We start from the raw sequence: 24,148 nt of genomic DNA, 5'->3' as shown, positions 1-24,148 counted from the left end.
CTCTGCTCTAGGAAGGAGCATAACTATAGTAGGAAGGGGTGGGACCATGGGCAAGAGTGACAGCTGGGTAACAGCCTGCCCCCCACTCAGTGAGAGGAGGAAGAGGAAGAAGGTGGGGAAGTGGGAGTGTTCAATGGTGGGGTGAAGGGGAAAGGCCCAGGCAGGGATGAGAGAGGAAGAGAGGGAGGTGATTGAGAGCTTAGCAGTCAATGTGGGAACAGGTTACAGGCTGAGATGCCCGTGCACACAGTGAGCCCCGAGTGGGGAGAAGGGCCTGGCCTTGTTCAGGGATTCTTTGGAGGAGACATGCAAAAGGAACCGGGGTATGAGGAGTGGGATTTGGGCGCGCAACAAGGCTTCGGGTGGTTCAGCTACCAGGAGTTTGCAGGACCCCGAGAGGTGTGCAGCCGCCTCCACTCTCTCTGCCGCCTGTGGCTGAAGCCAGAGCGACACTCCAAGGCGGAGATGCTGGACCTGGTGCTCCTGGAGCAGTTCCTGGCCGTCCTTCCTGCGGAGATGGAGCGCTGGGTGAGGGAATGTGGGGCAGAGACCAGTTCCCAGGCTGTGGCTTTGGCTGAAGGATTCCTCCTGAGTTGCGAAGAAGAGAAGAAATTCAAAGAGCAGGAGGTGAGTAGTAACACTTCCATTGGTTTCTGAGCCAAATACAAAGACAATCCAGAGTGGTAGCATTCGAAAACATAGTCTTTACTCTGGAATGCATACAATAGTATGCAGGTGGAGCCAGCCCCTTCCTCCTATGGTCTATGGCTAGGACACATTGCTTTGGCTCAGCACTAGTCCCATGTCTCTCCCCTCCAGCCCCACATGGAGTGGCCTTGAGCTCAGGAGGATTGTGGTTCCAATAGCACATCCCAGGCTCTTCCCATGTTGCATAGAAACACATCTGCTTCGTTAACTGAGGTATATTGGTACAGTAGAGTCTCACTTATCCAAGCTTAACAGGCCGGCAGAAGCTTGGATAAGCGAATATCTTGGATAATAAGGAGGGATTAAGGAAAATCCTATTAAACATCAAATTAGGTTATGATTTTACAAATTAAGCACCAATACATCATGTCTTACAACAAATTTGACAGAAAAAGTAGTTCAATACGCAGTAATGTTATGTTGTAATTACTGTATTTACGAATTTAGCACCAAAATATCATAATATATTGAAAACATTGACTACAAAAATGTATTGGATAATCCAGAACCTTGGATAAGCGAGGCTTGGATAAGTGAGACTCTACTGTATATGGAAACTCCCCACTGCTTCCTGTTTTTTTTTTTGTTTTTTTTTTGGAAACCATGCAAAGTAGTTTTCCAGACTTGGCTTTTTTCCCAATTTTCTTTTTTCTTTCCTTTTCCTCGGTACAGAACATTTTTGCCAAAGAGACAGTTGAGATGAAGAATGAGTGGGCTATGCAAGACGGTAACAGCGCATCCACCTCGTTGGGTAAGGATTCCTGCCAAGTGAATACAAAAAATGTATCAAACAAGGCCACAAATACAAGTTAATTCTTTTCCATTACTGGATAGCTATTATTTATTTACAGTATTCATATTCTGCCCTTCTCACTCCGAAGGGACCTCAGGGCGGATCACAATGCACATATATATGGCAAACATTCAATGCCATTAGACATATGACATATATAGATAAACACAGAGGCAGTTTAACATTCCTGCTTCTGGCTTCATGAGGGTGTAATGAAGTATGAATGTTTAATTGTGTGTATATGTTTTAAAAGGGCAAGTATTAGAGTTAGCAGTGTGTGGGGGATGGTAGCCAGCTCAGCATTCTAAGGCAGGTTGCCATAGAAACGTAGCTGCTTCTGTAGAAATGTAACTATTTCGAAGCTAGCAAGAAAGGGGCAGAGCTAGCTGGATGAAAAAGGAGGGAATGTTTTGAAGAGAGTTCAGTCTGTGATCGGGAGAGTCACAGGGAAGAGACTGGTTCCAGGTTTAGGGAAACCAGAGAAGTTCAAATCTCAGTCTGTGCTCTGATGAGGCACAGGGAAGGTTGATTCTAGGTTGATGGGATCAAGGAGACTCAATTTTTCATTTTGAGTCAGTTTTAAGTAAGTTTGGTGACTTATTTAATGTAGTCTGTGTCCTGGAAAGGCACAGAGAATCTGTGATAGTATATCACAGGGGTGCCTGTGGTTTGAAGTCACTGGGTAGTCCAAGTTTCAGACTTTGGGAACCAATCCCAGCTGGACTCACAGAGATCCATTGAAGTAACAGTTAGAAAGGAGCAGAGGAATAGGTTTTTACTACTTTAAGTAAAAGAAGTGATACTTTAGAGAGTTTGATTCATCTCATTCTAGTATTGTAACTGTTAATAAGAATACCTCTAAGTGAGAAACAACATTGTAACCACTAAGCTCTGTGCCTGAATAAACTTGTTATTGTTCTTCCAACATCTAAGCCTCTGTCGCATATATTCTAAACTAAGTTACGCTATCCTTTAAAGTAAAAGTAAATGTCTCCCTGCGTCTTTGGTGGTTGCATCTTTACAAATTGGTGGCAGCGGTGGGATAAAAAGATTTCTCCCTGCCTGAAAGAGCCTTAGTAGTTATTAGTCTTTTACAAATTGGTGGCAGCGGTGGGATAAAAAGGTTCCCCCTGCCTGAAGGAGCCTTAGACGTTCATAGTCGTTATTAGCTCTTCCCAGAGGGTATGCTCAATTCTGGCCACAGGGGGAGCTGCCGCTTCACCGTCCACTTGTAACACCGAGTCCTTGATGGCGCACTTCTTCATTCTTCCACACGCTGCTTGAAGGTTTTATGGTGTCGTAAATTAGTTAAATTAGCCTCCTTGCATAAAGCGGTACCTAAATTTCCTACTCTACAGATACAACTGTCTTTCAGGCTGCATAGGTCAACAGCAAGCTAGACTATTAATGGTCAGGAGTTTATTCCAACCCAGGCTGGCTTCGAACTCATGACCTTTCGTTCAGTAGTGATTTATTGCAGCTGGCTACTAATCAGCTGCGCCACAGCCCAGCTATCAACATTTGGCTCTGGTGCTTTTTTAACATCATGTCAGAAGCAAATTGAGAACGTACTGCAAGTCGCTTCTGGTGTGAGAGAATTGGCCATCTACAAAGACATTGCCCAGAGGCCAAATGTGTTACCATCTCTCATGTCTCTGGCCCTGTGTGTGTATACTATGGCATTTGCCGCAGAATATAGAAAGGTTGAAGCAGTTTAAGTTGAATAAGAATTCACGGACCTCAGAATTTCCCTTTTCTCTCATACTTTTATCTAAAAGGGAGGGGATTGAAATGAAAATTGTACTAGATGGAAACACTTAATGATTCTAAACCAGAAAAGTCCTAGTAACTATATCTCATAGTACACAGTTCTAAATTGAAATCTATGTTACTTTTCAAAGGAAAAGTAGTTAAGCTCTGGACATTATTTATGGCATTACAACCAGATTTAGAAAAGTCCAGTCTCCTTTACCCCTTGACAGGAACTCTTTGTCGTGATTGCTTCTAAACCAAATTTCTAAGACTTCTCTTCAAACTGTTAAGATATAATGCAACTATTTAGTTCTGTCTGGTGTTCTTTTTTCTTCAGATTAGAATAATTTCCATGTGGCAGTTACTTTGATTCTGCTATTACCTTCCTATTTGTGTATGTGTGTATCAATGCTTTTTGCTCTCTGCCTGTTACGGAAATATTATATCAGAAACAGAGAGTGAAGTAAAGAATATTCCTTGATCCTTCTCGTTTTCCTTACAGGAGGTGCAACAAGGACATGGCCAAAAGCATCTCTTCATATGAATATACCTCAAACAGTTCCTATAAGGCCAAACCAGGTGAGGGGAAGGATTCCTGTTGGGTTGAGAAGAGGGTTGGTTGGGTGCTCATATCCTTTGAAGACCGTCCCATTCTTACCAGAACTCCTGCCTAATCTTTGCCTCCTGAGAGACCTTTCAACACCACGATTCATGGGTCATGTCTTGTTAATTCAGATGACATTTGAAGAGGTGACTGTGGATTTCACGGAGGAGGAGTGGGCGCTGCTGTCTCCAGGCCAAAGGGCCCTCCATGGAGAAGTCATGGATGAGAATCTGAGGATGGTGTTATCTTTGGGTAAGACCCCTTTCTCTTCCTTTCAAATCAGTTTACAAGAGCAAAAGCATTGTTTTAGAACTCTTCTTTGGCCTTCCTGTATTTGTCATGTACAGGCTAACTCTAGTCCAGAAACTGAAATATCTCAAAAGTCTAAAAGCTTTAGTCAGAAAAACAGAGTGCATTTCACTACAAAGTCATTAAGACACAAGAATTAGGGGTTATACAACATATAGTTTTGCTGTGGATTTTCTCCAGAAGTGCAAGTGCGGCTTTAGCTGTTGCATCATTCTTAACATATTCAAAAGCCTTCTTAGATAAGGAATTTGCAGTTAAGGCTCTCACCCATCTGTCGATTTCTGTCCCCACTTCAAAGTCATCGTCATCAGCTTGTGGTGGATCTTGTTGACAGACCTTGGTTTACTTTGAATCCAGAAGTAGCTCCAGTCTCTTCTTCCAAGTTGAATAGTTAGACTCAGGAAGAACTCTTGTCTCCTTGCCATTCTTTGCATCCTTCCAAAAATAAAGATGCGCCAAAAATCCAAACACTCCCAAAACCTCCCAAACCCTTTGAAATAAGCCTCTCTGCTCTTTTTAGCCTTCCTATTTTTCATTCAAGCCCTTTCTTTCAGCACACATACAATCTGGGCACTTAAACTAGGTACACAGCCTGGGCCCATAACCCTTTTTGTTAGGGAAAAACTATCCTAAAATATAGCAGAGCATCCAAAAATCAAACAGGATACAAAAAGTTGAGCATTTAGCTCATTAGCCAGAAGAGCATGAGATTTCAAAATCCGAAGAGTATCTATTTTTCAGGGAAGGGGATGAGAGACTTGATGGAGCTGGTCCCTCAGGAAAGCCATTGGAGAGACTCTGGAGTGACATCTCTCTTTTGAGAAGCTTCCATAGTTTAATGCCAATCAATGTCAGCTTAATAATTGTGTTACGTCTTAGAGTCCTTGCACTAGTCACCCTCTGTTATATGTGCTATTGATGCTAAGTTTTTAAAGACATTTTTATCTAATGTGCATATTTTATTACTGTATTGTGTTAAACTACTGTTTTAAATCACTTTATGTAAAATTACGTTGCTGTGTTGGGCTTGTCCTTGTGTAAGACGCCCCAAGTCCCTTTGAGGAGATGGTGGCAGGATACAAGAATAAAGTTATTATATTACATTATTATTATTATTATTATTATTATTATTATTATTATTATTGACACAGCAAGGTTGTATGACACTGCAAACAAGATAGATATGCTGGATTTCGTATCACAAAATCACAAGTTGAACACTTCCCAAGCGTTTAGGACTGTGTGATGTATTTTCGGATGATGCACGCAGATCCCAATAAGGTGGCCTTTTGCAGTTGGCAGATCGTAATTTTCTCAATGTTTATTGTTTCCAAATGCCGGCTGAGATCTTTTGGCATGGCACCCAGTGTGCCCATCACTACCGGGACCACCTGTACTGCTTTCTGCCAGAGTCTTTGAAGTTCAATCTTGAGGTCCTGATAGCGGCTGAGTTTTTCCTGTTGTTTTTCGTCAATGCAACTGTCACCTGGGATGAATCATAGAATCATAGAATAGTAGAGTTAGAAGAGACCTCATGGGCCATCCAGTCCAACCCCCTGCTAAGAAGCAGGAAATCGCATTCAAAGCACCCCCAACAGATGGCCATCCAGCCTTTGCTTAAAAGCCTCCAAAGAAGGAGCCTCCACCACAGCCCGGGGGAGAGAGTTCCACTGTCGAACAGCCCTCACAGTGAGGAAGTTCTTCCTGATGTTCAGGCGGAATCTCCTTTCCTGTAGTTTGAAGCCATTGTTCCGCGTCCTAGTCTGCAGGGTAGCAGAAAACAAGCTTGCTCCCTCCTCCCTATGACTTCCCTTCACGTATTTGTACATGGCTCTCATGTCTCCTCTCAGCCTTCTCTTCTGCAGGCTAAACATGCCCAGCTCTTTAAGCCGCTCCTCATACGGCTTGTTCTCCAGACCCTTGATCATTTTAGTCTCCCTCCTCTGGACGCTTTCCAGTTTGTCAACATCTCCCTTCAACTGCGGTGCCCAAAATTGGACACAGTATTCCAGGTGTGGTCTGACCAAGGCAGAATAGAGGGGGAGCAGGACTTCCCTGGATCTAGACGCTATTCCCCTATTGATGCAGGCCCATTGGCTTTTTTATCTGCCGCATCACATTGTTGGCTCATGTTTAACTTGTTGTCCACGACGACTCCAAGGTCTTTTTCGCACACACTGCTGTCAAGCCATGGTGACATCAATGATCCAAACCTTTTTCTTTTCCACAACTGTGATGTCTGGTGTGTTGTGTTCCAGAACTTTGTCAGTCTTGATTCGGAAGTCCCACAGTATCTTTGCGTGTTCATTTTCCATTATCTTTGTAGGTTTGTGATCCCACCAATTCTTTACTGCTGGGAGGTGGTACTTGAGGCATAAGTTCCAATGAATCATTTGAGCCACATAGTTGTGCCTCTGTTTGTAGTCAGTCTGTGTGCTTTTCTTACAGCAGCTGAGGATATGATCAATGGTTTCGTCAGTTTCCTTGCACAGTCTGCATTTTGGGTCATCAGCTGAATTTTCGATCTTGGCCTTAATTGCCTTTGTTCTGATGGCTTGCTCCTGGGCTGCAAGGATCAGGCCTTCTGTCTCCTTCTTCAGGGTCCCATTCGTGAGCCAGAGCCAGGTCTTCTCCTTATCAGATTTTCCTTCAATTTTGTCAAGGAACTTTCCATGCAATGTTTTGTTGTGCCAGCTGTCAGCTCTAGTTTGTAGTGCGGTTTTCTTGTACTGGTTTTTTGTCTGCTGTGCTTTGAGGAGTTTCTGATTTTTGACTTCAATCAAAGCAGGTTCTTCACTTTGCTTTACATATTCTGCCAGGGCATGTTCTTCTTCTTTGACTGCTTGTTTGACTTGTAAGAGTCCTCTGCCCCCTGATCTTCTAGGCAGATACAGCTGGTCAACATCACTGCGAGGGTGCAGTGAATGATGAATGGTCATGAGTTTTCTTGTTTTTGCTGTCCAAATTGTCCAGTTCCACCTGTGTCCAATTTATAATGCCAGCAGTATATCTTATGACAGGTATGGCCCAGGTGTTTATGGCCTTGATGGTGTTGCCTCCACTGAGCTTGCATTGGAGAATTTTTCTGATCCTTTGTGTGTATTCTTTGCTGACCACAGTTTTCACATGTTCATGCTTGATGTTGCCAGCTGTAATATGCCCAGATATTTATAGGCCTCTGGCCGGTGATGTTTACCGTTTGGCCATTAGGCATATTTATGCCCTCACTTTCAATTATTTTTCCCTTCTTCAATGCCACTGTCAAACATTTGTCCAAACCAAACTCCATGCTGATATCAGTGCTAAAAATTCGGACAGTGTTAGTCAGAGACTGGATTTCAGGGTTGTTATTATTATTATTATTATTATTATTTATTATGTCTTTCACTTATGTCTATATATCTCGGTTGGGCTATGAATAGTTGTGCTTTTCTTTTTCAGGTTGGGACGAGCAAGAGAGTGAGAACAACAGAGAACCAAGCAGGGCATTCCTGCAAAGTAACAAGCAGAAGCAGATGAAAAGGAAGGAAAGAAAATCAGCCGCCAACGGCAATGAAAGGAACACGTATCCTGCTTCTCAGGAAGGTGATATCTCAGTCAAAGAAATAAGAGGGAAAGGGAAAGAAAGGAGTAAATGTTTTTATCCCCTGTGTGAGAAAGGCTTTAGGTGGAAAGGAAGCGTTGTTCATAGAAGAATTCACCCAGAGGAGAAATCCTTCAAAGCTGGTGAGTGGAGAAGGACACCCAGTTTAAGAAAGGCTCTGATTTCCCATGAAAGATTTCCAACGAGAGAGAAAGCTTTTAACTGTTGGAGGTGCAGAAGGAGCTTCAAGTGGCGGTCACACTTTGTGTCACACCAAAGAACTCACACAGGAGAAAAACCCTTTATATGCCTGGAGTGTGGAAAGAGCTTCACTTTGAAGAAATACCTCACTCGTCATCTGGCCACGCACACAGGAGAGAAACCGTTTCAGTGCTTGGTGTGCGGAAGCAGCTTCTCTCAAAAGGCACACCTGACTCATCATTACAGAACACACACAGGAGAGAAACCATTCAAATGCTTGGTGTGTGGGAAAAGTTTCAATCAGAAGACGCACCTCGCCAGTCATGAAGCAACTCACATGGAAGAGAAACCATTTAAATGCTTGGAATGCGGGAAAACATTTGCTCAAAAAGCAGGCCTTAGTCGTCATCTAGCCACTCACACTGGAGAGAAGCCCTTTCAATGCGTGGTGTGTGGGAAAGGTTTCATTACCAAATCACATCTCACTACTCATCTTGCAACTCACACGGGGGAGAAACGGTTTCAGTGCTTGGAGTGTGGGAAGAGCTTCACTCAAAAGCAACAACTCACTCGCCATTACAGAACTCACACAGGAGAGAAACCATTTCAATGCTTGGAGTGTGGAAACCACTTCAGTGGAAAATCAGCACTTCTGGCACACCAAAGAATTCACACGGGGGAGAAACCCTTTGGATGCTTGGAATGTGGAAAGTGTTTCAGGCATAAATTAAGCCTCACTTGCCATCAAGCAAGTCATACAGGTGAGAAACCATTTAAATACTTGGAATGTGGTGAAAAATTCATCGGGGAAGGAAGTCTCACTTTTTACGAAGCCAGTCACTCAGGGGAGAATCTATTTCACTGTGTGGATTGTGGGAAAAGCTTCAATCGGAAGTCAATCCTCATATCACATCAAAGAATCCATACAGGGGAGAAACCATTCAAATGCTTGGTGTGTGGAAAGAGCTTCAGGCAGAAATGTATGCTTTCATCACATGAAAGAACTCATACAGGGGAGAAACCATTCAAATGCTTGGTGTGTGGAAAGAGCTTCTCGCAGAAAACTATGCTTTTGTCACATGAAAGAACTCATACAGGAGAGAAACCATTCAAATGCTTGGTGTGTGGAAAGAGCTTCTCGCAGAAATCTATGCTTTCGTCACATGAAAGAACTCATACAGGGGAGAAACCATTCAAATGTGTGACTTGTGGAAAATGTTTCTGTCAAAAAGTAAGCCTCAATTGTCACCAAAGAATACACACAGGAGAGAAACCGTTTCAGTGCTTGGAGTGTGGGAAAAGCTTCTCGCAGAAAATAACCCTCAATCGCCATATTACAACCCACACAGGAGAGAAACCCTTTGAGTGCCTGGAGTGTGGAAAGAAGTTCACCTTGAAGCAGGCCCTTATGTCGCATCAAAGTATACATACGGGGGAGAAGCCTTATAAGTGTGCGGAGTGTGGAAAAAGTTACCCATACAAATTAAGCCTAAATCGCCACCAAGCCACTCATTCAGGAAAGAGACAATTTCAGTGCTTGGAGTGTGGGAACAGCTTCAGTGAAAAATCAGCACTTCTGACACATCAAAGAATTCACACAGGGGAAAAACCATGTTGATATTTGTATAAAGAACTTCAGGCATAAAAAGCCTCACATGTAAGATTCTGGAAGTTCTTGGAGTTGAAATCAAATTCACAACAACAATACTCTGGAATCAAATGATTTATTCCATCTTTCCACAATCACTGAATAAACAGTTCTAAAGGTTTCCCACTCAAACACCCTGTAATATAACAGCCCAGCTCCGATTCACCGCCTAGTGGCCAAACATTGTGCCCACTGTCTGATAATTACAATTTCTATTTCCCTCACAAAACAGATGTCTTATCTCCACTACCCTGTTCCCAGCCTCCCTTCCTCCTACCTCCCTTCTTTATGGCAGAGAACCAAAACAGCCAGTTCCAGGCTGCTATGGTGATCCTGACATCACAACTCATCAATCAACTCACTCAGGGGAGAACCAGTTTATGTTTGTAGTTTGGAAAGGGCTTCTATCAAAAGCAACACCTCACTTGCCATTACAGAATCCACACAGGAGAAAAACCCTTTGAGTGCTTGGAATATGGAAACAGGTTGAGCTCGAAGTCGGCCCTTGTGTCACATCAACATATAGATGTGGGGAAGAAACTTTATAAGTGTGCGGAGTGTGGAAAAAGTTACCCATAAGCCTAAATCGCCACCAAGCAATTCATTCGGGAAAGAATCAGAAAATACATCTCATTCGTCATCTGACAACTCACGTAGGACAGAAATCTGTAAAATGATTGGTTGAATTCCTATATTATGCCACACCAAAATATTCACGACTTATAGAAATTATATGAATGCATGGAGGGTGGCAAAGATAAAGAATAGTTTGGGAAATGCAACATGTGGGTGGAACTATGTCAAAGTTTAGAACATTGATGGATTTTCAGAAATCACAAACCTTACGTTGCATTCCTACAAGCAATAATATAATTTTTTTCAAAGCTAACACCTCAGGTTTGGACTGTTTAAGTGTGTCCTTTTCGCTTGTGTTTTGTGATGATGATAGTGAGAGACAGTGTATAAGGGGGGGAGGGGTGATAATTCATGGAATTGAAGAATGGTGTTGTAGCCTTTGTAAAATCACATGTATTAGTATTGTTGTTTTGTTGTTGTTACAGCATAATTAAAACACATAAACATTGTAAAAAATTCTATAAATAAGCACATTAAAATGTATTTCAATAAAAGATACATAGTAATAATGTATTTCTATAAAATACATATTAAAATACACAAGATGCAAGTTGAAAATTCATGCTTAAAAACGATATATTTTATAACCCCTAATCCTTCAATCCTAATGACTATGTAGTAAAATCTACTGTTTTTCTGACTAAAACTTCTAGATTTTTAAGAAGTCTTCTAAAGTAAAGTTAGCCTGTACGCGACAAATTCAGGAAGGCTGAAGAAGAGCACTAAAACAATGCTTTTGCTCTTGTAAATTGATTTGACCAGTCACAAGGGGAAAGGAGAGGACACAGCTGTCAAGGTCTCTTCCATCACTTCTCCATGGAGAGCCCTCTCTGTGAAATCCACCTCTTGAAATGTCTCCTGAATTAAAAAATCATTAGAGAGAAAAAAGCATTCACATACACAAATAGGAAGGTAATCAACAGAATCAACAGCCACGTAAAATTCTTAAAGTATATGAAGAGAGAAAGATGACAAGGCAAAACTAAATGGCTGCATTAAATGTTAACATTTTAAGAGGCACGAATACAGAGCAAAAGGGAGAAACGTGCCAAGAGGAAGGCACATCAAGCCAACCCTGACCAGGACCGCCTTCCACCTGGAAACCGATGTCCTCACTGTGGAAGAACATGTGGGTCAAGAATAGGGCTCCACAGTCACCTACGTATCGACCACCAGGACACCTTACCTGGAAGACAATCATACTCGGACAACGAGGGATCGCCTAAGTAAGTCCACTGGAGGACTCGAGTTGGAGTCTACTTACTTTTCTACTTAGGTGATCCCTCCTTGTTCGAGTATGATGGCCTTTCTAGTGTAGTGTCTTGGTGGTGGACACGTAGGTGACTGTAGAGTCCTATTCTTGACCTGCATGTTCATGATGCTGGGGGAAATGGAAGGAAAAAGGAAGAGAGGCCAACCAAGGGCAAGATGGATGGACGGTATCCTTGAAGTGACTGGTTTGACCTTGAAGGAACTGGGGGTGGTGACGGCCGACAGGGAGCTCTGGCGTGGAGTGGTCCATGAGGTCACAAAGAGTCGGAAACGACTGTGTGAATGAAGAAGAAGAAGAAGAAGAAGAAGAAGTTGTTCATCCACAGTAAGGACATCGGTTTCCAGGTGGAAGGCAGTCCCAATCAGGGTTGGCGTGAGGCACTTTCCTCTTGGCACATTTCTCCCTTTCGCCCTCCATTTGTGCTTCTTCAATTTCCACAGCACTGCTGGTCACAGCTTTTTTTTTCGTATCAGAAGCAATTTGAGAAACTGCAAGTTACTTCTGGTGTGAGAGAATTGGCTGTCTGCAAGGTGATGATGTTTTTACCATCCTTGTGGGAAGATTCTCTCAAGTCCCCGCATGGAGCTGGAGTTGATAGAGGGAGTTCATCCGAGTTGGATTCGAACCTGGCAGCCCTCAGGTCAGCAACCCAACCTTCAAATCACAAGGCTTTAGCCCACTATGCCGCCACCACAGCTGACCTCCAGTTAGAGCGCTCAAGGGCCAGGGCTTCCCAGTTCTCTCTTGTGGTGTCTATGCCACAATTTTTAAGGTTAGCTTTAAGCCCATCTTTCAATCTCTTTTCCTGTCCAGTAACATTCTGTTTTCCATTCTTGAGTTGGGAGTAGAGTAACTGCTTTGGGAAACAGTGAGTGGGTATTCTGCTGTCTGCTCTACTAGGAAGCATTGGTCTCGCATGAGGTTATGCAATGAAGGGATGATGTTCTCCAATAGTATTGAGTCAAGTCTGCCAATCCTATCTTTGAGAGGGTTTATAATTTCTATGTATGCAGCTAATTTGTCTTTCCGATGGAGGTGGAGGGGTCAGTTCCCTCAAACCTGGGTCAATGGACTAATTAGCAGCACCTTCATTAAGGGAAAGTCGAGCACTAGACACAGCTTCATCGTCCTCATCCATTTTCTCTGCTGTTGTACAAATTGTCTTTGAAGTACCCGCTCTGCCCAATGCAGCCAAGTTCATGAATTCATGATCCAGCTGGTGTTCACTTGCTCCTGGTTCTTTCCCGGTGTTTGCTGGATCATAGTATTCTAGAATTGACTTCTAAACTAGGTTAGGCACAGTGTTCATAGTGGAGGCTTTGCGTAGCTGGGCCCTTGTAGAAACCATCCTAGTGGTTGAAAGCTTCTCAAGCAAACAGAACCAGAACGGGTCAGTCCTCCTGTGCTTTGTGCCTTTTCCAACACATATCGTTCCCACTGAATGATTAAAGATACTAAAATGCTAAAATATCATGATATATTGAAAACATTGACTGCAAAAATGCGTTGGATAATCCAGAATGTTGGATAAGCGAGTGTTGGATAAGTGAGACTCTACTGTAATTCCAAAGGCAGAAACAGAAGGGCTGCCTGGAGGTATTCTTACCTCTTCTGCAGCAGCGCAACAGACACGCCAGGAACTTGTCCCTGTGGCCAACAAACTTTGTGTTGACTTTCATTAAGTTGTAAGTGTCCTGGAACTTCAAACTCTGACTTGCTTGGTTGTTTCTTACACCTTCCTTCCTTCTTTCTTTCTTCTTCTTACTCTTCTTCAGCATTAGAGTAAGCTCACGGCAAACAAAAGCTTTTGACTTAGTAGCCACCACAAAACTGACTATACCAGCAGGTGAAAAACTAATTACAAGCAACTACAGTAGAGTCTCACTTATCCAACATTCTCTTATCCAACGTTCTGGATTATCCAACACATTTTTGTAGTCAATGTTTTCAAAACATCATGATATTTTGGTGCTAAATTCGTAAATACAGTAATTACTACATAGCATTACTGCGTATTGAACTACTTTTTCTGTCAAATTTGTTGTATAACATGATGTTTTGGTGCTTAATTTGTAAAATCATAACCTAATTTGATCTTTAATAGGCTTTCCCTTAATCCCTCCTTATTATCCAACATCTTTGCTTATCCAACATTCTGCCGGCCCGTTTATGTTGGATAAGTGAGACTCTACCGTACTTGTAATATAATAGTTGTTATTTTTGCTGTATCCACTACGCTGATTTTAAGTCTGTGTTTGCTTCTGCCTCCCTTCCTTGGAATATCGAAACAAGTCCGTGAGCGCGTATTTGAACAACGTGGCCAGTCCAGTGGAGTTGATGGCACACGAGCATTGCTTCAGTGCTGGAGATCATTGCTTCTTCCAACATGCTGACGTTTGTATGCCTGTCTTCCCAAGAGATTTGCAGGATATTGTTGTTATTATACTAACAATATTAATGTTGATATCATTCATTGGACTTCCTCGCACATGAGATGGAGTCCTCTAGAAGGCGCCAAAGTCTTCAATACAGTCCTTCTGAGGTCCCTGTGGCTCCTTCCTGCTCTGCTCTAGGAAGGAGCATCAGTATTGTAGGAAGGGGTGGGACTATGGGTAAGAGTGAGATCTGGGTCACAGCCTGTCCTTTTTGTGTGGGGAGAGAAGGAGGAGGAAAAAGGCAGGGAAGTGGGAGTGTTCAATGGTGGGGTGAAAGGGAAAGGCCCAGCCAGGGATGAGAGAGGAAGAGAGGGAGGGGATTGAGAGCAGAGCAGCCAATGTGGGAACAGGTTACAGGTTGGAATGACCATGCACACAGTGAGCCCAGGGTGGGGAGAAGGGTCTGGTCTTGTTCAGGCTCAGCATGGAAGGGGATTTTTTGGAGGAGACATGCAGAAGGAGCAGGGAGATGAGGAGTGGGATTTGGGTGCACAGCAAGGCTTCAGGCAGATCATCTACCAGGAAGGCAGAGGACCCCGGGAGGTGTGCAGCCGCCTCCACTCTCTCTGCTGCCTGTGGTTGAAGCCAGAGCGACACTCCAAGGCGGAGATGCTGGACCTGGTGCTCCTGGAGCAGTTCCTGGCCGTACTTCCTGCGGAGATGGAGCGCTGGGTGAGGGAATGTGGGGCAGAGACCAGTTCCCAGGCCGTGGCTTTGGCTGAAGGATTCCTCCTGAGTCGGGAAGAAGAGAAGAAATTCGAGGAGCAGGAGGTGAGTGGTAACAGTTCCATTGATTTGTGTTCCAAATACATAAACAATCCAGGTTGGTAGGAGTCAAAAACATAGTCTTTCCTTTGGAATGCATATACTAATATGCAAGTGGAGGCGGCCCCTTCCTCCTGCAAAGGTCCTGCTATTGCTACGGCTATGATACATTGCTTTGCTCAGCACTAGTCCCATGTCTCTCCACTCCAGCCCCACACGGAGTGGCCCTGACCTCAGGAGGGCTGTGGTGCCAATAGCACTTCCCAGGCTCTTCCCATGTTGCATAGAAACACATCTGCCTCGTTAACTGAGATATATTGGTATATGGAACTCCCCACTGCTTTCCTCTTTTTTTTTGGAAACCGTGCAAAGTAGTTCTCCAGACTTGGTCTTTTTCCTAATTTTCTTTTTTCTCTCCTGCCCTTGGTACAGAACATATTTGCCAAAGAGACGGTTGAGGTGAAGAATGAGTGGGCCATGCAAGATGGTAACAGCACATCCACCTCAGTGGGTAAGGATTCCTGCCAAGTGAATATGAAAATGTATCAAACAAGACCATGAATAGGTTTTTGTGTGTTTTCCGGGCTGTATGGCCATGTTCCAGAAGTATTCTCTCTTGACATTTTGCCCACATCTATGGAAGGCATCCTCAGAGATATTGAGGTAACCTGTTTTCCCTAAAATAAAACATCCCCATAAAATAAGACCTAGTGGAGGTTTTGCTGAATTGCTAAACATAAGGCCTCCCCCGAAAGTAAGACCTAGCAAAGTTTTTGTTTGGAAGCAGGCCCACCGAACAGAACACCAGAGCATGCAGGATCGGTAAATGTACGTACCATAGAGTGTTGTACATGGAAATATTGGTAGTAACAAGAAATTCTTGGTAGGATTCACAGTTTGTCTGGTTATGCTGATTTGTGATGACAACTAGTGTACAGTATATAATAAATGTTTTTTTGTTCAACTTTTTTTTGTTCAACTATAAATGTGAATTCTTCTTCATGGAAAAATAAGATATCCCCTGAAAATAAGACCTAGAGCATCTTTGGGAGCAAAAATTAATATAAGACACTGTCTTATTTTCAGGGAAATATGGTATATCATATACCTCACAACCTCTGAGGATGCCTGCCATAGATGTGGGCGAAACGTCAGGAGAGAATACTTCTGGAACATGGCCATACAGCCCAGAAAACACACAACAATTCTGTGATTCTGGTCATGAAAGCCTTCGACAACACAAGTTAATTCTTTTACATCAAAATTTGACTCTGGTGAAGTAAAGAATATTCCTTGATCCTTTTTGTTTTCCTTACAGGAGGTGTAACAAGGACATGGCCAAAAGTATCTCTTCACACGGATGTACCTCAAACAGTTCCTCTGAGGCCAAACCAGGTGAGGGACAGGATTCCTGTTGGGTTGAGAAGAGGGTTGGTTGGGTGCTCATATCCTTTGAAGACCATCCCATTCTTACCAGAACTCCTGCCTAGTCTTTGTCTCCTGACAGACCTTTCAGCACCACGATTCATGGGTAATGTCTTTTTAATTCAGGTGATATTTGAAGAGGTGGCTTTGGAGTTCACGGAGGAGGAGTGGGCATTGCTGTCTCCAGACCAAAGGGCCCTCCATGGAGAAGTGATGGATGAGAATTTGAGTTTGGTGTCCTCTCTGGGTAAGACATCTTTCCCCTCCTTTCTAATCAATTTACAAGAGCAAAAGCATTGTTTTAGTACACTTCTTTGGGCTTCTTATATTTGACATGCACCGGCTATCGCCAGTCCATAAACTGAAACATCTCAAAAGTCGAAGCTTTAGTCAGACAAACAGAGTAGTTTTAGTACATAGTCATTAGGACTGAAGGTTGGCCCCTCGAGCCCATCGAGCCAACCCTGACAGGGACCGCCTTCCACCTGTAAACCAATGTCCTCACTGCGGGAGAATATGTGGATCAAGAGTAGGTCTCTTCAGCTACCTACGGACCCACCCGCAAGACCCCACCATTGGAGAACCATCATCCTTACGAAGGATCGCCTAAGTAAGTAAGGTCAGTTAGAATTAGGTGCAGCTGCTTCATGAAGTATTGGGTCCATTGAGCTCTTAGCTCCTCCTCAGCTCTTCTTTGCCTCGATCATCAGCTCCTGTGGCTTCCCCCAGTATGCATCAAAATGAGAAGATTGATGTAGTTAAGGCATGTGGGAAAACAAAAGGAGATAGCAGCTCACATGATTTCAAAATCCCAAGAGTAACTATCTTTCAGAGAAGGGGATGAGAGACTTGATGGAGCTGGTCTCTAAGGAGAGCCATTAGAGGGACTCTGGAGTCACATCTCTCTTTTGAGAAACTCTCTTCCCCGGACTGGGGTGGAGGCTCCTTCTTTGGAGGCTTTTAAGCAGAGGCTGGATGGCCATCTGTCGGGGGTGCTTTGAATGCGATTTCCTGCTTCTTGGCAGGGGGTTGGACTGGATGGCCCGTGAGGTCTCTTCCAACTCTACTATTCTATGATTCTATGATTCCATAGTTTAATGCCAATCAATGTCAGCTTGATAATTGTGTTATGGCTTTCGCTTATGTCTACCGTGTTTCCCCGAAAATAAAACAGTGTCTTATAATAATTTTTGCTCCCAAAGATGCACTAGGTCTTATTTTCAGGGGATGTATGACTTTTCCATGAAGAAGAATTCACATTTATTGTTGAACAAAAAATGAACATTTATTATATAATGTACAATAGTTGTCATCACAAACCAGCATAACCAGACAAACTGTGAATCCTATCAAGAATTTCTTCTTACTACCATTATTTCCATGTACAACACTCTATGGTATGTACATGTACAAATCCTGCATGCTCTGGTGTTCTGTTCGGCGGGCATGCTTCCAAACAAAAACTTTGCTAGGTCTTACTTTCAGGGGAGGGCTTATATTTAGCAATTCAGCAAAACCTCTACTAGGTCTTATTTTCTGGGGATGTCTTATTTTAGGGGAAACAGGGTATATATCTCGGTTGGGCTACAAGTAGTTGTGCTTTTCTTTTTCAGGTTGGGATGAGCAAGAGAGTGAGAACAACAGAGAACCAAGCACGGCATTCCTGCAAAGGAACAAGCAGAAGCAGATGAAAAGGAAGGAAAGAAAATCAGACACCAACGGCAATGGAAGGAACACATATCCTGCTTCTCAAGAGAGTGACATCTTATTCGAAGAAATAACAGGGAAGGGGAAAGAAAGGAGTCAATGTTTTTATCCCCTGTGTGAGAAAAGCTTTAGGTGCAAAGGATGCTTTGTTGTTCATAGAAGAATTCACCCTGAGGAGATATCTTTCAATACTGTTGAGTGGGAAAGGACACCCAGTTTAAGGAAGTCTCTGATTTCCCATGAAAAATTTCAAATGAGAGAGAAAACCTTTAACTGTTGGAGGTGCAGAAAGAGCTTCAAGTGGCGGTCACACTTTGTGTCACACCAAAGAACTCACACAGGAGAGAAGCCGTTTAAATGTCTGGAGTGTGGAAAGAGCTTCGCTTTGAAGAAAGACCTCGCTCGTCATCTGGCAACACATTCAGGAGAGAAACCGTTTCAGTGCTTGGTGTGCGGAAGCAGCTTCTCTCAGAAGTCATACCTGACTCGTCATTACAGAACGCACACAGGACAGAAGCCATTTCAGTGCTTGGAGTGTGGGAAAAGTTTCAATCAGAAGACGCACCTCGCCAGTCACGAAGCAAGTCACATGGAAGAGAAACCATTTAAATGCTTGGAATGCGGGAAAACGTTTGGTCAAAAAAAAAGCCTTAGTCGTCATCTAGCGACTCACACTGGAGAGAAGCCCTTTCAATGCGTGGCGTGTGGGAAAAGTTTCATTTGCAAATCAAGCCTCACTACGCATCAAGCAACTCACACAGGGGAGAAACCATTTCAGTGCTTGGAGTGTGGGAAGAGCTTCTCGCAGAAAATACACCTCAGTCGCCATATCACAACCCACACAGGAGAGAAACCCTTTGAGTGCTTGGAGTGTGGAAAGAAGTTCACCTTGAAGCAGGCCCTTGTGTCACATCAAAGTATACATACAGGGGAGAAGCCTTATAAGTGTGAAGAGTGTGGAAAAAGTTACCCATACAAATTAAGCCTCAATCGCCACCAAGCCACTCATTCGGGAAAGACCATTTCAGTGCTTGGAGTGTGGGAACAGCTTCAGTGAAAAATCAACACTTCTGACACATCAAAGAATCCACACAGGGGAGAAACCCTTTGGATATTTGTAGAGTATAAAGGGCTTCAGGCATAAAAAAGCCTCACATGTAAGATTCTGGAAGTTCTTGGAGTTGAAATCAAGCTCACAACAACAATACACTAGAAGCAAATGATTTATTCCATCTTTCCACAGTCACTGAGTAACAGTTCTAAATGTTTCCTACTCAAAACACCCTGTAATATAACAGACCAACTCCCATCTGCCCCCTAGTGTGCCCACAATCTGTTAACTGCAATTTCTATTTCCCTCACAAAACAGATGTCTTACCTACACTACCCTGTTCTCTGCCTCCCTTCCCCCCCCCCCCCCCCCCCCCCAATCTCCCTTCTTTCTGGAAGAAAACCAAAGCAGCCAGTTCCAGGCTGCTATGGTGATCCTGACATCACATCTCATCAATCAACTCACTCAGGGGAGAACCAGTTTATGTCTGTAGTTTGGTAAGGACTTCACTTGGAAGGAAAGCCTCATTCATCATCTGGCAGCACATAAAAGAGAGAAACCATTTAAATGTTTAGATTATGGAAAGAGCTTCAATCAGTAAATATGTCTCACTCGTCATCTGACAACTCACATGGGAAAGAAATCTGTAAAATGATTGGTTTAATTCCTACATTATGCCACACCAAAATATTAATGTCTTATAGAAATTATATGAATGTTTGGACGGTGCCAAAGATAAAGAATAGTTTGGGAAATGCAACATGTGGGTGGAATCATATCAAAGTTTAGAACATTACTGGATTTTCAGAGCTCACAAACCTTATGTTACATTCCCACAAGCAATAATAAAATAATAATAATAATAATAATAATAACTTTATTTTTATACCCCGCCTCTATCTCCCCAAAGGGGACTCAGGGCGGCTTACATGGGGCCAAGCCCGAATAAAAACAGTAGCAGTATAAAACACAGCAATAGACAAAAACATGCACAATAAAAAAAATAAAAAAATTAAACATTAGCCAATAAAAAACAAGAACTAATAAAAACATGGATTAAAACTGAGAGATTGTAAAAGTAGACTGGGTAAGGTGCACCATATAAATATTGTAAACACGAGGTGACTGATAAAGTGCTGCAAATTCTTGGAAGTGCAAATTGGGATGGGAATAGACCCTGTGTCTATATCGAGTTGACAAAGGTAAAAAGTGCAAATATATATATTTTTTCACAGCTAACACCTCAGGTTTGGACTGTTTTCCCTTGTGTTTTGTGATGATGATGGTGAGTGTATAAAGGGGAGGGGAGATAATTCATGGGATGTTTTGATTAATTGAGGAATGGAGTTGTAGCCTTTGTAAAAATCACCATTATTATTATTATTATTATTATTATTATTATTATTATTATTATTATTATTATTATTTACTTCTTGCCCACCTCTCCTTGTGGTTTGAGGTACGTTACAGCATAATTAAAACACATAAATATTGTAAAAAATCTATAAGTACATTAACATGTATTTCAATAAAAGATACATATTTAAAACATATTTCTATAAAATACATATTAAAATACACAAGATGCAAAATGAAAATTCATGATTAAAACTATATATTTTATAACTCCTAATCCTTCAATTGGAACGACTATGTAGTGAAATATACTGTTTTCCTGACTAAAGCTTCTAGGTTTTTGAGATATTTCGGTTTCTGGACTAGAGTTAGCTTGTACATGACAAATACAGGAAGTTTGGAGAAGAGCACTAAAACAATGCTTTTGCTCTTGTAAATTGATTTGATCAGCCGCAAGGGGAAAGGAGAGAGGACACAGCTGTCAAGGTCTCTTCCATCACTTCTCCATGGAGAGCCCTCTCCTCCTCAGTGAAATCCACAGGCACCTCTTCGAATGTTGCCTGAATTAAAAAGACATTAGAGAGGAAAAAGCATTAACATACACAAATAGGAAGGTAATAACAGAATCATGTAAAAATTATCTTAAAGTATAAGAAGAAAGGAAGACGACAGGGCAAAACTAAATGGCTGCATTAAATGTTAACATTTTAAGAGGCACGAATAGAGGGTGAAAGGGAGAAGCGTGCCCAAAGGAAGGCATGTTAAGCCAACCCTGACCGGGACCGCCTTCCACCTGGAAACAGATGTCATCATTGTGGAAGAACATGTGGGTCAAGAATAGGGCTCCATAGTCACCTACATATCCACCGCCAGGACACTGTACCTGGAAGACCATCATACTCGGATAAAGAGGGATCGCCTAAGTAAGTCAGTCCACTGGAGGACTCGAGCTGGAGTCTACTTACTTTTCTACTCCTTGTTTGAGTATGATGGCCTTTCAAGCGTAGTGTCTTGGTGGTGGATATGTAGGTGACTGTAGAGCCCTATTCTTGACCCACATGTTCATCCACAGTAAGGACATCGGTTTCCAGGTGGAAGGTGGTCCCAGTCAGGGTTGGCGTGAGGCACCTTCCTCTTAGCACATTTCTCCCTTTCGCCCTCCATTAATTCTTCTTTAAATTCCAGAGCACTGCTGATCGCAGCTTTTTGTGTGTGTCAGGAGCAACTTGAGAAACTGCAAGTTGCTTCTGGTGTGAGAGAATTGGCCGTCTGCAGGGATGTTGCCCAGGGGATGCCCAAATGTTTTGATGTTTTTATCATCCTTGTGGGAAGCTTCTCTCATGTCCCGCATGGAGCTGATAGAAGGAGCTCATCCACACTCTCTCCAGGTGGGACTCGAACCTGGCAACCTTCAGGTCAGCAACCCAACCTTCAAGTCACAAGGCTTTAGCCCACTACGCCAGCACCACAGCTAACCTCCAGTTAGAGCACTCAAGTGCCAGGGCTTCCCAATTCTCTCATGGTGTCTATACCACAGTTTTTAAGGTTAGCTTTTAATCTCCCGAGCTGTGGTCCAATGGGTTCCTCCTGCCCCACCACTGAAGAGCAGGAGTGGCAGGAGGAACCCATTGGACCACAGCTCGGGAGGAATACGACCAACACTCCATCTACAACGAGGAGGCCATACAGGAAATGGAAGCCTGCTGAGGATGCCTTGCTCATGGAAGGTGTCCGTTTATACCAGGGGTCCCTAAACTTTTTAAGCCGAGGGCCGGTCCACAATCCTTCAGACTGTTGAGGGGCCAGATTATCATTTGAAAAAAATACAAACAAATTCCGATGCACACTGCATATGTCTTATTTGTAGTGCAAAAACAACAACAACAACAAGAACAATGAAAGAACAATACAATATTTAAAAATAAAAACAATTTTAACCAACAAACATTTATCAGGATTTCAATGGGAAGTGTGGTCCTGCTTCTGGCCAATGAGATAGTCAAGTTAATTAGGGTTGTTGTTGTTGTTGTTGTTATGTACCTTCAAGTCATTTCAGACTTTGGGTGAGCCCAAGTCTAAAATTTATTTATTTATTTATTATTTACTGCATTTATTTACTACATTTGTATCACACCCTTCTCACCCCAAAGGGGACTCAGAGTGGCTTACAAATTATATGTACATACAATATATTATATTATTAGCATAGCACAATATTAGCATTATATATTACTATATTGAACTATACCACTATACAGTAATATTATTAGTAATATTATATGTAATATAGAATATATAATTAATATTATTATATGGTATTATTATTATTAGTGTTATACAGTAGAGTCTCACTAATCCAAGCTAAACGGGCCAGCAGAAGCTTGGATAAGCGAATATCTTGGATTATAAAGACTGATCAAGGAAAAGCCTATTAAACATAAAATTAGGTTATGATTTTACAAATTAAGCACCAAAACTTCATGTTATACAACAAATTTGACAGAAAAAGTAGTTCAATACGCAGTAATGTTATGTTGTAATTACTGTATTTACGAATTTAGCACCAAAATATCACGATATATTGGAAACATTGACTACAAAAATGGCTTGGATTATCCAGAGGCTTGGACAAGCGAGGCTTGGATTAGTGAGACTCTACTGTATTGTATTACATTATAATATTATCAATAATAATATTATTGATAATAATATTATAATTATATTATAATAGCTTGGGCTGTGGCGCAGGCTGGAGAGCAGCTGCAATCAATCACTGCAATGAATCACTCTGACCAGGAGGTCATGAGTTCGAGGCCCGCTCAGAGCCTATGTCTGTTTGTCTTTGTTCTATGTTAAAAGGCATTGAATGTTTGCCTATATGTGTAATGTGATTCGCCCTGAGTCCCCTTCGGGGTGAGAAGAGCGGAATATAAATGCTGTAAATAATAAGTAATAATATTATATGTACAGTAGAGTCTCACTTATCCAAGCCTCGCTTATCCAAGGCTCTGGATAATCCAAGCTATTTTTGTAATCAATGTTTTCAATATATCGTGATATTTTGGTGCTAAATTCGTAAATACAGTAATTACAACGTAACATTACTGCGTATTGAACTACTTTTTCTGTCAAATTTGTTGTATAACATTAAGTTTTGGTGCTTAATTTGTAAAATCATAACCTAATTTGATGTTTAATAGGCTTTTCCTTAATCCCTCCTTATTATCCAAGATATTCACTTATCCAAGCTTCTGCTGGCCCGTTTAGCTTGGATAAGTGAGATTCTACTGTATATTGAAAACATTGAACTCCAAAAATGCGTTGGATAATCCAGAATGTTGGATAAGCGAGTGTCGGATAAGTGAGACTCTACTGTACCTTTTTTATGACCTTGTGCACCCGACAGGAAGTGACCCCTCCCCTCTAAAAAATACATTTGTTTTTCTAATATTTCTAAATAAATAAACAACTTGATTAATTAACATGTTGAGAGTTCGAATCCTGAGTCCCCGCCCCCCCTTCCTTTGACCCCGCCCCTCCCACGGCTTTGGTGGAGGCAGGGCCACATTTTGATTGACAGACGAGGGGAAAATATGGAAATAATATTAGAATTTTAATAATAATCCTTTAGGCCCCGCCCACTTTGTCACCCCACTTGACTCCTCATTTTGAAAGGGACGGGGTCACGTTAGATTGCCAGGCAAAATAATAGTAAAACATCAATTTTATACATACCCGAATTTCAGTCGCCAATTAACAAGGGAACGTTATCTTTCTCGTCGATTAGTTGATATTAATTAGCTAATTAGCGATGAATTGCTAGCCAAGTAGCTAATCAATGTCAATTATTGTAATTAATTAATATTAATTAGCCATTTAAGTGGCAATTAATTACTTGTTAA

At 42.2% G+C, this 24,148-nt stretch overlaps 2 protein-coding genes across 2 annotated transcripts; both read left to right on the top strand.

Annotated features, from left to right (window-relative positions):
* The first annotated feature begins 83 nt into the window (after positions 1–83).
* Positions 84–10,792, top strand: LOC100561067 (oocyte zinc finger protein XlCOF6). The gene is made up of 5 exons (XM_062973242.1): positions 84–627; positions 1,381–1,459; positions 3,756–3,832; positions 3,989–4,109; positions 7,608–10,792. The coding sequence occupies exons 1-5, from the start codon at positions 235–237 to the stop codon at positions 9,566–9,568; spliced, it is 2,631 nt and encodes an 876-aa protein (XP_062829312.1). The 5' UTR covers positions 84–234; the 3' UTR covers positions 9,569–10,792.
* A 3,292-nt stretch (positions 10,793–14,084) lies between these two features.
* LOC134296990 (zinc finger protein 25-like) lies at positions 14,085–20,443 on the top strand. Its single transcript, XM_062973280.1, has 5 exons — positions 14,085–14,713; positions 15,140–15,218; positions 16,026–16,102; positions 16,259–16,379; positions 17,746–20,443. Exons 1-5 carry the CDS (start codon positions 14,306–14,308, stop codon positions 18,894–18,896), a joined length of 1,836 nt encoding a protein of 611 aa, XP_062829350.1. The 5' UTR covers positions 14,085–14,305; the 3' UTR covers positions 18,897–20,443.
* Positions 20,444–24,148: the final 3,705 nt, after the last annotated feature.

Source organism: Anolis carolinensis, chromosome 2 (assembly GCF_035594765.1).
Source record: "Anolis carolinensis isolate JA03-04 chromosome 2, rAnoCar3.1.pri, whole genome shotgun sequence".
Taxonomy (NCBI): domain Eukaryota; kingdom Metazoa; phylum Chordata; class Lepidosauria; order Squamata; family Dactyloidae; genus Anolis; species Anolis carolinensis.
The sequence above is the reverse complement of the archived record's forward strand: the minus strand, read 5'-3'. Positions and strand labels throughout refer to the sequence as shown.

Bases quoted from the DNA above. Each gene is read 5' to 3' on its own strand.
- LOC100561067 (XM_062973242.1), top strand. From the start codon at position 235: ATGCCCGTGCACACAGTGAGCCCCGAGTGGGGAGAAGGGCCTGGCCTT. The intron at 628-1,380 runs GTGAGTAGTAAC...TCCTCGGTACAG, and splicing joins AGAAATTCAAAGAGCAGGAG to AACATTTTTGCCAAAGAGAC. The intron at 3,833-3,988 runs GTGAGGGGAAGG...TTGTTAATTCAG, and splicing joins TTCCTATAAGGCCAAACCAG to ATGACATTTGAAGAGGTGAC.
- LOC134296990 (XM_062973280.1), top strand. From the start codon at position 14,306: ATGACCATGCACACAGTGAGCCCAGGGTGGGGAGAAGGGTCTGGTCTT. The intron at 15,219-16,025 runs GTAAGGATTCCT...TTTTCCTTACAG, and splicing joins CAGCACATCCACCTCAGTGG to GAGGTGTAACAAGGACATGG. The intron at 16,103-16,258 runs GTGAGGGACAGG...TTTTTAATTCAG, and splicing joins TTCCTCTGAGGCCAAACCAG to GTGATATTTGAAGAGGTGGC.